Source organism: Acinonyx jubatus, chromosome A1, assembly GCF_027475565.1.
Source record: "Acinonyx jubatus isolate Ajub_Pintada_27869175 chromosome A1, VMU_Ajub_asm_v1.0, whole genome shotgun sequence".
In the NCBI taxonomy this organism is placed as follows: Eukaryota; Metazoa; Chordata; class Mammalia; order Carnivora; family Felidae; genus Acinonyx; species Acinonyx jubatus.
Window position 1 is genome coordinate 176,892,578 of NC_069380.1, and position 17,958 is coordinate 176,910,535.

At 43.1% G+C, this 17,958-nt stretch overlaps 1 protein-coding gene across 1 annotated transcript in view; it reads right to left on the minus strand.

The window, feature by feature from the left end:
• DOCK2 (dedicator of cytokinesis 2) overlaps positions 1–17,958 on the minus strand; it is a 413,885-nt gene that overhangs the window by 341,793 nt on the left and 54,134 nt on the right. The window contains exons 9-15 of the mRNA XM_015065771.3: positions 17,360–17,441; positions 11,588–11,723; positions 8,946–9,021; positions 7,897–7,973; positions 7,178–7,303; positions 5,841–5,965; positions 624–722 (exon numbers count right to left, since the gene is read on the minus strand). Coding sequence (XP_014921257.3) covers positions 624–722; positions 5,841–5,965; positions 7,178–7,303; positions 7,897–7,973; positions 8,946–9,021; positions 11,588–11,723; positions 17,360–17,441 — 721 coding nt within the window. The remainder of the gene's footprint in view (positions 1–623; positions 723–5,840; positions 5,966–7,177; positions 7,304–7,896; positions 7,974–8,945; positions 9,022–11,587; positions 11,724–17,359; positions 17,442–17,958) is intronic.

The window sequence follows — 17,958 nt, forward strand, 5'->3', positions numbered from 1 at the left end:
GACCCACTGAGGAAAACAGGAATATAAGTGACAGGGCAAGAACCACTGAGCTCTGGGTAGCTATCTCAGAAAAGGAAGTTAAACGAACATCTTGAGTTTGGGTTCAGAGAACAGGGCAAATAAAGACTGCTACTAATTACAAGGTAGAGATATTCAAGCTTCCCTGTTCACTGAATTAATTCCAAACTCTTCTTCCAATGCATGATATTCCCTTCCACTTAGTGTGACAATCTGATAGTGTGAGTATTTGTGATTAATGCCACTTTTGTCTGAGACATATTCCCAAGAGAATATCTTTCAGGCATCAAGTGGTCTTTTATAGCCTCACATTTGCTTGCAAGCTCTGTCGCTCCTCACTGCTGAGTAGAGTGACATAACTTGGTAGGCTAGACACTGTCCACAAGAAGAACATATGACAATTCTCTAGTGGCTGGTCCTGGGTCAGTGAAGGGTGATCAAGAGAAGCAGGTTGCTCATGCTTTGGGCCACCATTTTTACTCCCTGACACACCACTGGACACACACTAGGGTATTGCTTCAGGTCTTAGGGAGGTGTCTCAGAGCCCCTAAATACATGTGTGCTGCTATCATCATCATTATTATTATTATTATTATCATTATTACCTTGACTGTTTCATTCCACCGTGGCTGTTTGACTTGATAGTACACAACGGACCGATATTCATTCATGGGCTTGTCCCCAGCTCCTACACAAATTGCATTCTGATCCAAGAGGGAAAAAAAGAGAAAAAAAAAAACACTATAGAACTGCCATTTTCTGTGCTTGGGCAATTTTGGTTCCAAGGCCAACAATGGCCTTAGGGCCTTGGAAAACCCTCCCTTCACCAACCCTTCTGCCAGGTACCCTTCTAAATTACAGATTTATACATGAACATCCCTGGCCCCAGGAGTGACAGCTGCTTAACTACAGAAATTCTATTACTTGCATTCTGGAAACCATTGGAGCACACCAGGCGCTGACGTGACTGACTTATTGTAAATAACCAGCCTTGGAGTTACTGCATGCTGCCAGTCTTATTAATCCTATTTGTTTCTTAAATCTGAATGTGCACAAAGTTTACAACAGGCTCAGATCAGTCAAGCAGCAGCTCATTCTGATGTATTTCTGATGCTAACACAGAAGCTGGGCGATGGGAGGGAGCATGGGTTGCAGACAGATACAGGGGCAGAGGGAGCCCCACAGTCACGGAGCATCTTCTAGTATCAGGCCCATGCCAAGCACTGGGAAATGGGCATTAGTCAGATATTCAACCTGACATGAGAGTTCACAGTTTTGCAGAAAGATCTTTAGATAAGCAGACAAATCACTAAATGCAATGTAATGGCAGACATATGTATTTATTACAGTGGAGCACAGAGAAGAGACACTTAAGTGTAGCCTGAGGATTCAGGGAAGATTTCTTGGAGGTGATGACAGTTGAGAATCTTGAAGAAAGATTCCAAGTTGGCTCTCAGCAGAAATGTGGGAAAGACATTCCAAACAGAGAATGAGCACAGAGCAAGTATACCTTATAGGATATTTAGCGTTTGCCATAAAAATCACATTCAGAGTAATAAGGAAGATCTGCTAATAGAGTGTGCTAGCACCTTAATTCTATCTCTTTGTATTAATTCTAGCTGTCTGGCCCCAAAACAAGATTTTAGCTAGGGTCACCCAGAAAGGGTCTAAATGTTTTATACCAGACCAACAGAATTTTATTTACTTCTAGTCTCCAGAGATGTAGGGACAAAAGGATTGATTTTAGAGCGCCAGGCTCCCTAACTGCAAAACTGTGTGTCTCTGGGCATTTTTAGGATGACAGACTCCTTGCCTCTTACAGATTCCATCCAATTCACCAATGGATCCTTGAAATCCCCTCTACCACCACCACCAGGCTAAATGATCCAAACTGGCCACACGCAAGCACTTTGGGACCCCCAACAAGAGAAGCTAACTTGTGGGAAGTAGAATCCTGCTTGTGGGAAGTAGAATCTCTCCCTGGAATTCTCCCTCTTTACTTCCAAGCTGTAGGGCAACAATGATTGAGGGTACTTGCAATCCAACTGAATCCATTTCAAAATAAGGATATAGCATCCTTTCAGAACTTACCTCTAAGAACAAACAAACAAACAACAAAAAAACCCAATTATAACCAGTGAACTAAAAATGAAGAAAGACAACTCTCTTGGTTTTCAATGGAATGAATGGAATGAGGGCTTACAGAAATTTTTGAGGCACTGACCTATAAACATACTTTCAAAGTTTTTCTAACCATTTAGAGAGTGCTTTTTGTCCAGCATTATGCTGAACGCTTCATACATACTACCTCACTTAATCCAATCTTCATAACCACCTCAGATGATCACTGCTATCGGCATTTCAACACTGAGTAAACTGAGGCCCTGAGAGGTTAAGTCACTTGCCCAGAAAGGTAGCAGAGCTAGCACACATCTCGACCCACTAACTCTCTGTCCAGTGTTCCTTCCATAACAACCTTCCAGCCTCCCATGATTTATATCTAGTGACATTTATGGGCTTAGAGTTTCTGTAGCTGCAGTGAATCCCATGTAGCTTATAAAATCTGAAAATACGTATATATCTCTGGTGAAAGTAAAATTGTTGTATGGCGAGCAACTGAATTCCACAAAACTATCTTGATGGCGAAAACTTTTGATGGCCTAAGGCTGTAGAAAAAAGTTTCAGTACTACTCTGAGAAAGGCCTAAGACCCTCACTCTCAACCCTTCCGAGATAAAACTGAATGTTTCCACATGTGTCGAGAATCATGACCAGGGACTGAGCCTGGTTTTAGAGAAAATATAGATTTGTAAATGTCTCAAGTAAGCCTGTTCAATAATTTTCCCCATTGCCCACCCCCATGGTACCCATTTAGCAGTAAGAACTCCTAGTAGGTTTCAGGTTACTTGAAGGCAATCTGCATAGGAATCAGGAAGCCTGGGGGCTTTAATGCTGAGTTAGTCTTGGCAGACACACTTCAGCAGGAGGAAAAATCAGGCTCCTCACACATGCCCTGTCTACCTGATAGTAATCACCTGAGGAACAAATGACACCATGGATGCAAACGCACTTTGAGAACGAGAGTGCTCTACACCAACAGAGCCACATGCCAGGAAGATGCCAGTTAGCAGCCACAAGGCAAGAATCAAACCAGAAGACTACTATACCTTTCTAGTAACTAATTTTAATGAACACTTACTATGTAGATCACCTTATTCGATATTCACAAAAGCAAGGTGCAACTGCTGCAGTCTCTGATTCAGACAGAAAATTGTAGGCATAGAGAGATGATGTAATTTGTTCAAGGTCATCCTGCTAATCCAGGCTACACTGGGAATTGAGCCTGGTTGCCTGGCCCCAGAGGTCATGGTCTCAACTGCTATACTATTCTGTCCTCTATGCCTGCCTCTACCCCCGTTGGCTAGCTGAGCTCAGAAGAGGACAGGTTTCTCAGCCTGGCATCTAATCCTTTTTGCTTCTCCTTAAACTTGCTTCAGGCATCCATCCTCATTGTAGTGACCATCTGACTGCCTCAGTTCCTGGTCAGGGCATCAACTTGCAGTTGCTCGCCCTTCTCTGAATGTTACCCCCCTTCCTGTTTCTGTGTATTTACTGCATACCAGGTGCCTTACCCTTACCATTTTGTTTAACTTGCAACCCTGTGAGGAGGAAATTATGACTCCTCTTTTATAGACAAATAAACCTTATCCAAGATTATACAGCTACTAGGAAGGGAGGTTGGGATTTTAACTTGATCTATTTGATCCCAGAGTCCACTGCATTAGCTTTTCTGCTATGGCCCCTCCTGTAAAAGGTTGCTGAGACCCCAAAGTGGGCCAAGGACACGTGTAACTTACTCTGTCCTCTGGCCCTGCTCTGCCAAGGGCAGTGTGCACCTGCAGCGGGAAAAGAAACAGATATCTCTGAAGGCAACTGTTTCCACAGGAACCCACCAGTATCAAAAGTATTTGAGTGTGCTGCCTGACACTTAATTAGGCAGTAATATTTATTTCTGCAAATAAAGAAAGAACAGCCTCCCACAGGCTTCCTTAGCAATTTTCAATAGTCAGTCAACTGAACTCCCCCGTAACTTCCCTAATAGAGGAAACTGCAAATTATCACCGTGCCCCATAGTTACCTCTCCATTTCAGCCCCCAGAATACCTGCTTATATATTCATCTTTGATGAGCATGTTTGCGCAGCCTGGTCGGGTGTGACTGGAAAGGGTGGCAGAGGTAGAAGAATGGTTCAGGAGCAAGATTCGATGCCTGCATTCCTGCTAAATGTTCCTTCTAATTTGTCCTTTGACAACACTGAAGGTGAGCATATCAGTGTTTTTAAAAATGAAGCTGAGGTTTAAAAGTTCTTCAACAGGTAGTCGGATAAAAATAACTTCAAAGCAATGGTCTATACATTCATGAAATGCAATTTCCCTTTCAGATAAAAGCCCTCCGCTCTTCTTTTGTGATCTTTTGAGCAAAATGTCTCTCACTTATTTTACTTTTCAGAACCAACAAGAAGAGGATGATTTAAACACTTGGATTTTTGCTCAGCTAGATATTAATTAATGGGGCCAGTCTTTACCAACAAACAAGACAATTGGGGTTTTCTTTAAATTTAAAAAATAATTATTAATCTTCCCAGAATCTGAAAGAAGTGGTTATTAGCATCATTTTTTGATATAAGAAATAAACTGGAGGATTTTTTTTAATGGATAGGCATTATAGTGAAGTATTTAAGAGGGCCTGAAACCTGGAACCAAACCCCATCCCTACCATATACTAACTTTATGTATGTACTTAGAAAAGTACTTAGTACTTATGTACTTAGAAAAGCAGTTTCACTTGAAGGCTTAGTTGCCCCCACCCCCATAAAAATGGGGATAATAATGGCAATGCATCATACTTATCCCAGTGCCTGGCACATAGTAATTCCCCTGTGAATGCCATTTATGTTCTTAGGTAGAGGGTAGAAATATCTGCCTGAGCCCCAGGCCCCAAGGCTAGAGCAGATGACTTATCAATACTTAACGCCCCCACGGTACTGTGCTATCTAATCACCTACTGTGGCCTAAGAGGAATATTTGCCCACGCTGAAACTGCTGCTGAGAGCTGATTTTATTTTCAGCTCAGTACTCCAAAAGGAGAAATGGAGAAGCAGAGCTCTCCCACACACTGGACACAATTGCTGACAACCTTTGAATAAATATAAGTAAATAAATGTAAACACACATGACAAATATTATATAGGACATATGCTGTATAAATATTTATAGCAACGTGCTTTGCATTCTTGAATACACTGTGTTGGCCCTCTGGAGACCAATTTACGAATAAGGCTTTCCACCAGAATTCTAGCTGAGCACTAGGGAGTTGGATTAAGTGTTGGGAATGTCTGCTTTGAGGCCATCCTGAGTCTCCACACTAGCCCAAGGCTCTGTATTGATCCTTTTTCTTGTCATGGATTTTGCCTGAATAAACCAGCTCAAGTTTCAATGTGAACAACATTTTAACAGCAAAAAACTGACCTATAAGCTGAGGTCAAGCAAAAAAAAAAAAAAAAAAAAGGAAATAGAAGAAAGAAAAAGGGATTATGAAAGGAGAGAGACAGACATTGAAAAACTGCTTTGATGTAAAAGACAACACGATACAAGGTCTTACTATGGGCCAGTATGCTAACCAAGCTCTAAAGCTGTAGATCATGTTACTCAAGGCATCCCAAAGGCTCTTGGCAGTTAGCAGATTGGGATGAGAAAAGCATATCTTTGAGAGCAGAAGCACCCATGGTGGCCGGGGCACCCGGGACAGCAGCAGGGGCCCTTACAGGTAGCGTTTTGCCATCCTCTGCACACACACACATGATCACTTCAACATTCCTCTGTGTGGTCTTGTTGTACTTGTCAAAGTCTCCTTGTAAGAGAGTGATGTAGATGTCGTTCCTGACATCCCCTGCAGGCAGAGGGAGAGAGAGACAAGAGTTGGTGTCTGTGCTGCAGGAGAGACACTGACTGGGAAGCACAGGGAGTGGGGGCCTGAGAGGAAGTGCCCTGCCTTGACATCTACTAATGAAATCAAGATCAGACATGCTTGAAAAAAGCATTGCTTCCTCATCAGGGAGGCTGGGAAGATAGGTAAAAAGGGGATGGACGAACGCCAGGACATCAGTTGTAAAAAGGTAGGCGGGATGGTCAAAATTGGCTGTTTTTCTCCCCATTAAAATCATTTAATTTCCATCCTCTAGTGACACCTTCTGGAAAGGCAAAGGAAAGCTCCAATGGAGCTGATCTTGGCCCGTGAACAGCAACCACAGTCAGCCACACAATCTTTCACTGTGCAGAAGATAGAGTGCCTTTTTGAGTCCCCAAGGAACACGGAAGGAGGGTCAGGAGGTGTTCAGGAATGGGGGGCAATCAGAACGGAAAGCCCCACAGGGGAATGCACAAGGAGTTGATGTCACAGGTAAAGCAGGTCCAAATGAACCACAGGGCAGGCCCCTAGGGGACCGCTATACACGGTGGGGAGGAGGAGGAGTGAGAGCAGCTATGCATGCAAGTCTAAGACGGGATTAAGATGAAAAGGGAAGTTTCAGAAGAATGTTATTATATCATCTCATTTATTTATTTTTTTATTATATACACGTTCCGAAAATGTTAATAGCAGTTACTTCTAGAGACAAAGATTTGAGGGAGCTTTTAACGTTTCACTTTATACCCTTTCATGCTATTATAACATTTTACAATGAGCATGGAGTCCTCTGGTAATAAAAAAAAAAAGCTTAAAAATTTAAGAGAATGACATATCCTCCCCAAAAGAACAGAATTATTCAATGTGTAGTAAAGAAGAAAAAATGTCCATGATAAATTATTAAGTGATAAAGCAAATCAGAGAACTCTATATAAAGTATGTAAAGTAATGGTATATAAAGCATATGAAGTGTGATCGATCCCATTGTGAGGGGAAAAAGTGCATGTGTGTGTATTTATGTGTTTGTCTTTATTACGTGAATGTTTGGAAGATTTTTGGATATACAAAAATCATTTCCAGTGGTTACCTTCAGGGAAAGAAACAGAAAAGATGTAGTAGAAAAGTAAGGAGTTGACTTTTTAAAGGGAAAATGGATGTGACAAGCTAGATCTCCCCCACCCCAGGAGAAGGCCAGACCTGGCATGATGATCTCTGGGAAGCCCAGCTTCCTGGCCACCACAGTAGTCCTATCCACCAGGTGTGGGTAGTCCTTGCGGATCTGAATGATGTCACCCACAAGCATCTTCATGGTCACCCAGAGGCCTGGAAGGGAACGCTCACCATGAAGAGGCAACTTCAAGGTATTCTCAGTCTCGCTGCCCCCACCCCCAGCCACCACCATTTCTCCCCTTGAGCTCCTTCTGGAGGACACCACTGGAAGCAGAGAGAAACAATCTCAGAAGCAGTGACCCAACCCAGGAGGAAGGAAGGTGAAAAGCAGATGGGCTCTGGAGCCAGACATCTGTGGGTTTGAATCCCACTGGTGCCTTCTAGCAATGTCAGCTTCTGTCAAACTAACCCACCTCTCTAAGCCTAGCCTCTGTAAAGTGAGGTAGATACCACGTATATCACAGGAATGTGGGAAGAATTAAATCAATTAAGGAGATATATGAGAGTGCCTGACACATAAGAGATAGGATATATCAGTTCCCCTCTTCCTCTAGGCACTAGGACATGCCTCCCAGATTCAGGAGATGCGGTTTCCATCTCCACAGATCACATGCTTCCATTCTTCACAATGGTCTGTCTAGAAGGAAGGCTATGTTTCCCAGGGTTTAGGATTTTGAACTGTTTTCCAAAGAATCAAGAGCTCCCAAGACAGAGCCCAGTCCACTGGGCACATTGTGGCATTTTACCTTGCCCTCCACTGTCTCCCTTGGAGGCCGTGACTTTGCCCAGCAGGCTATGGAGGAAGTCATTCTCAGCTGTCACTCTGGGAAGGAAAAGAAAGCACAAAATGCTTATGCGGCGCTGTCAATAAGGTTCCCACCTTGTGGTTCCATGTGTTCCAGAAAGTTACCCAGGCCCTCCATACACCTTAGGTGAAAAGTGAGACTGCCCATGCCAGCTCAGACAGCATAGATGCCATCAGGAAATGCCACAAAGCAACATGGCTCGGAGATTTGGGAACATCATTGCTATAAGTAGAGGCCATTTTTCTTTCCCTAGGAAGACTCTTGGAAAGGAAGGATTCCCAAGCCCTCAAAAGGAACATCTGTTCAGTAAGGTGGCAAAGGCTTTAATGCGAGTCACTGACCTCATCGCCAATAACAAAACACCATACTCCCTGGACATCCTTGGGGTAACAGAGTAAAGACAACATTCTCAAACTGGAGGTCCTGCTTTCTTACAGACACCTTTTCAGAGCAGGAAAAGGACATTTACCCTCCTCACTACCCTCCTCTCAAGTTATGGATATTTCCATCCGTGAGAACCAGGTAACGATTCCCTGTTCTATGTTCTTGATATGTTATTGCTTCACAGAGTCATGGTTCTTGTATTACTTGTAATCAATGCATTAATCTTTTGTTGATTATTTAATTCCCCATCAATTCCCCAAAATATTCCCCAAAATATATTTTAATTCCCCAAAATTAAGATCCAAGAAGACAGGCCACGTCTATCTTATTAACCACTTCGTGCCCCATGCCTACTGCAGTGCCCAGCCCTCTGCCAGATGTCAGTCAAACTCTGTCAAATACAGAACAGTTGATGAACGAATATGTGAAAAGCAGGTTGGTCTCAAGTGCCTTGGCACAGAGACACACTCGTTCTTTTACTGCCCTCCTCTTGGGAGGCCCAATGGGACCATCGCCAACTCAGGGAATTAGAGCCTACTTTCCAGCAGCCTTCAATGAGGAAGGGTGTGGTTTAAAAGAAGGGAAAGAAATGGAAAATCTCTCACGGGTGAAAAGGAATGAAGTGTTGCTTTTCTTCATCACTCTCTGCTTTCCCCTTGATGATGTCTGTTATGTCCATTACTAAAAAAAAAAAAAAAAAAAAAACGAAAGAAAGAAAGAAAAAAGAATTAATGACTTACACTCTCCTGCTCCCAGGAAGGGATGTCAATGGGATGAGACTATAGGATAAGAGAGGTTGGGTCAGAAAGTCTTAAAAAGCAAGCAAGCCAGAATCAGACAATACTCAGACAGCAAGGGTTCATAATGTGTAGCACCTGGCAAGCACTTCTGGGCAAAGCAGGTTGGGAGGTCAGTAGGCCACAGAAATATCCAAGAGACTGTGGTTTAGCAGAAGCCAAGAGAAAAGAATCAGAAGAGTGTCTGTGAAATTAAACAAGCAGGATTGGATTTGACATAGATATATTGGGTGTCTACTGTGCCTACAAAACCCAAGCACAAGGACTCCCTATGGGACCTGAGGATCTAATGAAATCTACTCGCTCCCTTTTCATAAACATGCTCATATGCACGAACACTTAACTGCAGGATCTTTGAACCCTGCAATTCCAGAGGGATCTTGGACCCTCTGAAATTTCACCTCAAATTAGCCACTAAAGGCCCATAAAACCAAGGTGAAGAACTCCTGAATTAGAGAGGGGATTATAGAAATGGTGGTGAGGGCAGGGGAGGGGCATGGAGAACAGCTAGTCAAATATAGCCAAAACCCTAGTGACATGAAATACCTCAAACACTTCAAGCCCATTAAAACTGTCTGGATAATAATCAGCCACTGACTGCATTTAATTGAAGAGGGGAGTCAGGGAGTTGACAGAGGGAAGGGGAACTGTTATTTGAATCTATTGTCCACTCCTGTGATCAATAGACACCCCCCCTAGCCCATTCTCAGTGGGCATGGTTTGGGTGTAGCAATTTCCCTCTGGCTCCAGAGTTGTTCATATGACTTGTCCAGTCAGAGGACCACATCTGCATGCCCAGAGTAAGTGCTTCAGGAATGAGCATGTTGCCTACATTTATGTTCCTGGGGCTTCTACTAACTAACGGGAAAGAGGTGTTTTCTTTCCGCTAGATTACTAAACTGGTAAGATGCAAGCTTGGAACAGATGGCCCACATTTTGCCAACTAACTGGACAGTCATCTTCAGAATAAGTCAGCAAGAGGACATAGGAGCTGAGAGATAATGAGATATAAATTCAAGTTCCTGGATCCAGCTATACCTGAAGCAATCTATGCCTGAACCTTTCAGTTACATCAAATTGCTTTCACCTGAAGCCAAAAGAGCAAGCAGACTACAGCTGAGGACAAAGGCACGGTTTGAGGTAAGGTTGAAGAACCCTCACTGTCTTAACAGGGACACTACGATGTCAGGAATATCCTGACATCAGCATTTCAGAGCAGGGCACAGATCAATCAGTCCAAGTCTCTCATTTTGCAGATAATGAAACTAAGTCCCTGGGGAAAATGCTTGCCAAGGTCACCTAACTATCTAGCTAGCAACAATGCCAGGCTAAAAAAAACCAGTTAGGTCATTATAAGCTAACTTCATCTACTCCACCACTTTGCAAACAGTGCCAGGGGACTAGTTGGAGAGCCAGCTGGTTTGTGCTTGCAGATCGGGGTATCTTGAACGGAGAACCTGAAACACAGGGTTTAGAGATGATACAGAGGAATTATAAATGGTACATGATTTAAAAAGTATATTTTAGGAGCACCTGAGTGGCTCAGTTATTTGAGCATCTGACTCCTGATTTCAGCTCAGGTCATGATCCCAGGGTTGGGGGATCAAGACTGGTGTTGGGTTCCACACTGAGCCTGGAACTTGCTTAGGATTTTCTCTCTCTCTCTCCTTCTGCCCCTCCCCCCCGCTCTTTTGCACTTTCTCTCATTCTAAAAAGCCAAAAAACAAAACAAAACAAAAAACAAAAAAGCATATTTTAATAAAAAGAAATAAAACTGGCATATAAAATAGCTATTTTCACAGGTATTTAAATGGTCTTCCAAAAAGTGTACTTTAGTTTAAAGTGGGCTAATTAAAAGAAAATATATTAGGTAAATAATAATGCAAGTTATAGTTAAATATAACAAAAACCATAAAAGCGGTTAAAGAATGATGAAGCCTTGGAAACCCCGAGAGAGAGCCAAGGCTTGGAGAAAAATGAGGAGGTGAGGCTGCTCTAAAGCAACCTCATTTGGTCACACCAACTCTCCAAACGTCCACTTCCATCTAGAATTTAGATGTGTGGCCAGTGACTCATTCTGTGTAACTGCATTTCCTGTCCTGGATATTTTTTAAAAAGTGATTTGTGCCTCATAATTAGATCCCACCCGAACTGTTCCTCCTTCACCACGCTGGGGAGCAAAGGCGCCAAATGTTCAGACTGCAATGCTCTCCCAACACTCTGCTGCAGACACGAGGAATCCATTATTCACTGCCTTCATCATAAATCTGGATTTAGCCACCAATTATTTTTATTTAGTCACCAGAAATGTAGGTATTAGCAGCTGTCTGGTATAAATTTTTTTTTTTGGCGGGGAGGGCAAAGAGGAGAGGGAAAGAAAGAATCTTTAAAATTCAGCCATATAAAATGTCCACTCCAGTAAAAGTTAATGGTGTGTAGTGTGTCATTACCTGCAACCCCAAAGGGCCGTCTCAGTCCCTGAGTGCACTTCTTTGTATTAGTATCCTTGAGATCCATCTTCCCAACTCGGACTATTTGACAAATCAAGTAAATTTTATCCCTGTTGAGGTCTTTGTTTCCGAGGTCCTGTAGGGCAGGAAATTAATAGTTACCATGTGTCTAAAGAAGTAGAAAAGGAAGCCTAGTGATAGCAAATTCTGGGGCAGATGTATTTAGCACTTAGTGTACAAGGACCAGTCATACAATTAGTCACAGGAAAGGCTGAAAACAAGACGATACACCCATTCCATAGATAAGAACTGTGAGTTTTAGAAAGTTCTAGAAAGGAAACTGAGGGACAGGTCTCTGGTGTTCAATCCCCATTCTTCAATTTCAAACCAATGAGAAGAGGATAGAAGTACAATATCAGTCATACAGGCAACATTTCCTATATGCCAGCTGATGGATCCAAAATAGCTTTTGCTACAAATGACTTCATTTGTCTCATCACCACTCAGCACTACTGAGGGAGAAGGCCAAAGGAAGAGGGAAAGCTCCCAATAGTTACATTCACTGAGCACCTGATGTATGTATATCAATCAGGAATGGGTTGTTGTGGCACAAGTAATCCCAGCATCTCAGAGCTTTATAAGACAACAGAAGTTTACTTCTAGCTCAGGCTGAATGCCAAATGCAAACAGCTGTCCCCCACCCACTCATCTCCCAACTTGCTCAACAACCCACCCTGGGCCTCTAGCTGACGGGCGAGCCATCTCCTCAGAACAGGTGCTTCCACTGTCCCCACAGCAGGGGAAGGAAATGTGGCGAATCACCTTTTGGTCTTAAAGCTTCTACCCAGACAAGGCACATCACTTTGGCTTGCATTTCAATGACCAAAGCAAGGCAGGCAGCCTCAGCTAACTTCAAGGGGGACAGCTGAGTGCCCTCAGGTGTGTGCCGTGAAGGAAGAACACTGAAACTGGTGAACTACACTAATGTGTCCTGCACAGTGCTGTATTTCTCACATGCCATCATCTTGTTTGATCCTTAACAACTCTCTCAAGTAGATACTGTTTTTGCACCCCATTTTACAGAGGGGGAGACTGAGACATGAAGAAGACAAGGGGCTTCCAGAGGTCATGACCTTAGTCCTTAGAGACACTGTCCAGTCATTCTAACACCAAAGTCCATAAACCTAACTACCACAAAATATCTCTCTCCCCATTAGAAAGATACACGGGAGGGAAAACCACCCAGGTCACCTCACTATCTGGGTGTCCTGCTCAAATCTAAAAGCTTCAGTGTTCTTGGAACCCCCTTCCAGATGGGATCAAGGCAAGTTGTTGGCGTCTGAGCAGAGAATCCTGGGCCTGGCCTCACTAGGGAATAGCTGCTTTTCCTCCAAGTTAATCCTCATATAGGCATATGCACTGGGAATAGCCTGTCAGCTCACATAAGAGCCAGGGTCCAGGCAAAGCAGCCATCCCCAGGCTCTCAGTGTGTATGGTGTGGAAAGAAGAGCATGGGGGTGTGCAGAGTTTCTGGGGACAAAACATGGTCCCAATGTAGTCCACACCTTCCTGCTTCAGGCTTGTGATAGTTAATTTTTTTTTAAGTTTATTTCTTTATTTTGAGAGAGAGAGAGAGCATGCACACAAGCGAGCAGGGGAAGGGCAGAGTGTGAGGGCGAGAAAGAATCCCAAGTAGGCTGCACACTGTCAGCTCACAGCCCAACATGGGGCTCAACACAGGGCTCAGCCCCACAAAACGAACCTTGGGGCCATGACCTGAGCTGAAATCACTAAGCCACCAAGGCGCCCCCGTGATGGCTACATTTTATGCACCAGCTTTGACTAGGCCATGGTGCTTAGTTGCTTGGTCAAACACTAGTCTAAATGCTTCTGTGAAGGTATTTCGTAGGCCCGATTAACATCTATAATCGATGGACTTTAAGTAAAGGAGGTTACCATACATAATGTAGATATGCCTCATCCTATCAGTTGAAGGCCTTGAGGCCTTATTCACTGTTGTACCTCTAGCACCCAAACCTGAGGTTTTCCAGTGAAGGACGAGTTGTGCCTCAAGACAGTAATAAAGAAATCCTGCCTGAATTTCAGGCCTGCTGGCCAGCCCTACAGATTTCAAACTTGCCAGCCCCCACAATCCTGTGAGCCAAATCCTTTGAATAAACCTACATATATATCCTATTGGTACAGGTTCTCTGGAGAACTCTGACTGATACAAGGGCTGTCCTTTCACCTGCTGAGGGAATGGACATCTGCTCCCTGACTCTCCTCAAAGTCTCTCTACTGGGCAAGGGGAGAGGAAAGTTAGGGGAGAAGGGGGCTTTCTGGCTAAGGAAGCTCAGCCACTCATTTGTATTTTCTGCCTTGCCCTATAGGCAACTGAATTTGAGATCCCAATTATTTTACATGCAGATGGTTGGAAAGCCTCTTCTCTGGCCTGCCTGCCTCCTTCCTCCCAACCACCTTGATATCCCTGAAAAACTCATCTTTAGAAGCCATGTTCATTATTTCATTTCTCTCCCTGCAACAACCTTAATAGCTCCCTATTTCCTACCCTATTAGTGCTAATCTTCCCCAGCTGACGTGAAAGGTCCCAGACATAATATATTTCCAGCTGTCCTACCTGACCAATTCCCCACTATTCTCTGCATGTAAGTACTCTATTTTTGTCACAAAGATCCCGTTACTGCTCCACAAACACACAATGCTCACTTTCAACTCAATCTTTCTTCCTAAGCCCCCTGTCCACACCTCTGCCTCAAATACTTACCTCTTACTCCTCTATATATCCAAATCCTTTCCAACCTTAAGAGCTCAAGGCTTGCTTCCCTTATAATGATTTTCATCCCTAATTACTTCCCCCCTCTCATTAGAAATTTTCATATTTTTGAAACATCTAGTTTGGTATCTTTCAGAGGCATTCCAGAGTCACAAAGACCCTGGCACCTGAAGGATCCTCCCTAGATGTTATGGGATGAATTATGTCCCCTCAGAATTCATATGTTGAAGTCCTAACCTCCCAGAACCTGAAAATGTATTTGGAGATAGGGCCTTCCAAGAGGTAATTAAGCTGGGGTGACTGGGTGGCTCAGTCGGTTGAGTGTATGACTCTTGATTTCAGCTCAGGTCATGATCTCATAGATTTCTGGGTTCAAGCCCTGCATCAGTCTCTATGCTGACAGTGCAGAGCCTGCATGGGAGTCTATCTCTCCCTCTCTCTGTCCCTCTCCCACTCACAATGTCTCTGTCTCTCTCAAAGTAAATAAATAAACTTAAAAACATAGGGGCGCCTGGGTTTTGAGAGAGAGAGAGAGAGACAGAGAGAGAGAGGGAGAGAGATAGTGCAAGAGGGGGAGGGGCAGAGAGAGAGGGAGACACAGAATTTGAAGCAAGCTCTAGGCTCTGAGCTGTCAGGACAGAGCCTGACACAGGGCTCAAACTCATGAACTTGAGATCATGACCTGAGCCAAAGTTGGATGCTCAACCAACTGAGCCACCCAGGCACCCAGACCATCTTAATATGTTATGCAAGCACAGCAAAATGCTCAAACACATTGTTTCTCTCTGGAGAGTGTATAAATGTGTGATCCTTCCTCAGAACTGTGTTCCAATTTGTGGTGTCTCTAATTCATTTTTACGCTGACCTTATAAAACTCAGACATATTAGGGAAGTTGAGGCAGTGCAATAAAACTTAAAACATGTGTCACCCAATTTAGTAATTCATTAGTACTCCTTTTATTGTTCAGTCTTGTTTCCTGTAAGTTAGCAACAACCCCCAAAGTGGGCAAATTCTTAGGGAAACTGGTAGTATATTCTGCCTTCCTCTTACAGATCTAAGGGGTTGAATGCTTATAAAAGAGACAGAGGGGAAGTTCACCATTGGCCCGACTCATGTGCCAGCTCCTAGGGCTTTGCCCTCAAAGAAGAAACTAGAAAGAGCTAACATCCAGAGAAAAATAAATAAGGCCAGCAAGGCACATACCTACCAAGTCTCATCTCATCTCTAACTTAAATATCACCTCAATGTCCAATTGAAAGTAAGTCCCAGTCAAACACCATCATATCATCCTGTTTTAATTATCTGCATTGCATGGATTGCCTTCTGACATTTTCTTGTTTATTTACTCATTTATTTATTTTCTGAATTCCCCCCATCATACCATGATAGAAAGGTTCAATAACCTTATTCAATGCTATATCCCCAATACCTAGCACAAAGCACATGTTAGGTACTCATTGAATTGATCTTGAATCAATAAAAGAAGTTAGAGCATCATGACTTTCCTTGTCCCAAAATGAAGACTTCCATCATTTCAAGACAGAGAAATATCAGCCTGTTGAACCAGTCAACGAAGGTTCCCAAGTTCATTTGTTGTGGGAAGAAGACATAGCAGCCCAGGCAGAATTCCATGCAAGCAGAATCACATTCTCATTAATATTGAGAGACACAAATTTACTGATGCCCTTTCCTGCATGTTTACATCATGAATTGGTTCTCTGCAAAAAGAACCACTGATTGATTCCCTGTCCCTGTCCTTCTCGTGAAACATCTGTCTCCTGGTTTAATCAGGAGGCCCTATGGGACTTTCCTATTTATCAAGAAAATAAATAGGCTCCTCCTTCTAACTAATAATAGATAAACATGACTGAGACACATTTATATATGCCAGGAAAACTTTGTCTAAGCAATTAGGACTCTGATCTTATTCCATGCCTCTGGCCCATTTTTCAGGAAATAACAAACAAAATAAATCAGCTGCACTCCAATCTAATTGTGACATAACATGAGACATTGCACTTAATGGGCTGTAACTGGAAAATTATTGTAGAGCAACGTAGGTTAATGTAGCATGTCGGTCACTCCTGGATCAAACTCATAGGTTTGGCCAATGCCCAAATCCCTCCCTGACTCCTCCTCTGTAATTTTCCTTGCTAACACATGCATCAGAGTGAAAAATCTCATAAATGCTCTTCTCTCCAAAGGATCTTGCAGAGAACACCAATATCCTTAGGTATCTTAAGATAACACTCTTAACACACCCTCATGGAAATAGGACAAGAGAAAGGTCTTCGCTAAAAATAATAACCCTTATCCTCTGATTTCCACTGTTTGTCCTTCCCACAACTAAAAAGCCAGGTTCACTCTCAGAAATAAGTCATCCAACTAACAATTGATTTCAACATTTCTACATGTGTCTTGCCCAGCAAGTATTGGTTTTTAGAAGAATGATCTCAGGGATCCATTAAGATCTTTAGTCATCTATGACTTAATTTTATTCAGAATATACAATTTATCAAGGCAGCCAATGTTCTTAGGAGTTCTTTTTTTTTTTCTGATACATTTTAGAAAGGTTTTTAGAAAGTCTGAGCCAAAGAAAGGAACTCAGATTAACCAATGAATTTACTGATAAATCAGAATAGCTGCTGTATCTAGTTCACGCAGACATTATTGCTGGAAGGAGTCTGTGCTTGTTTACACAGCGCTCTGTGTGTATTCTCAGTGTGCACATGAGTGAGAAAGAAAGAGGGAAGAAGATATAGAGAGGGGAAGACCCACCTCCCTAACAGCTTCTTTAGGGCACACAACACCCGCCCCCCCCACCCGGACCCCCATCTGTTCTGAATCTCTCCAGAAAGCCCAGAACACAAATCTGCCCCAAGGTCATGCTCCCTCCTGATCAAGTGGCCAGCCTCTCATTTCCAAGATTGTATCCTTGCGAGTGTGGAAGATGGCTACAAGAAGAATGTACACCCACCGTGAAGACCACCTTCAGATTGTTGAGCATCTCGATCTCCTTTGGGAAGCCCCTGCTGCCCCATCGCACCAGGTAGTTCTCACTGTGGGAAGAAGAGTGGCAACTGGTTACTGCCTAGGGCTCAACACTGCTTTGGAAAAAATATTCACTGAGCCTCTACTGTGTGCCTGACACATGCTGGCTACTGGGGACATGGTAGTGTTTGAGACAGATGTGGTCCCTCCCTCTAAGAGATCACCACTAACAGAGACAGGGGGCAAAGAATCAATAACATGTGTGCATTCATAGTCTCTTTCCCTCCCCCCATTTGCTAAGCAAATTCTGGCCCAGCTACCTAATATTTTTGAAGAGAAGCAGCATTCTCTGTAGCATTATTAAGAGTGGAAGAGAGGAGGAGGAAAGGATTTTGGTATATTTTGCTGGACATTAAGAATATATTTGCCCTTCTCATCTCATTCCCTTTTCAAGACTGAATAAAGATTTGAATTTTTTAAAATGATCCATTGGACATAGGACTGTTTTCTTGAATGGAATGTCACAGTATGATGGGCCAAAGATGGCCTTAGTCATTATCTGAGATACACTGAAATAACTATCTA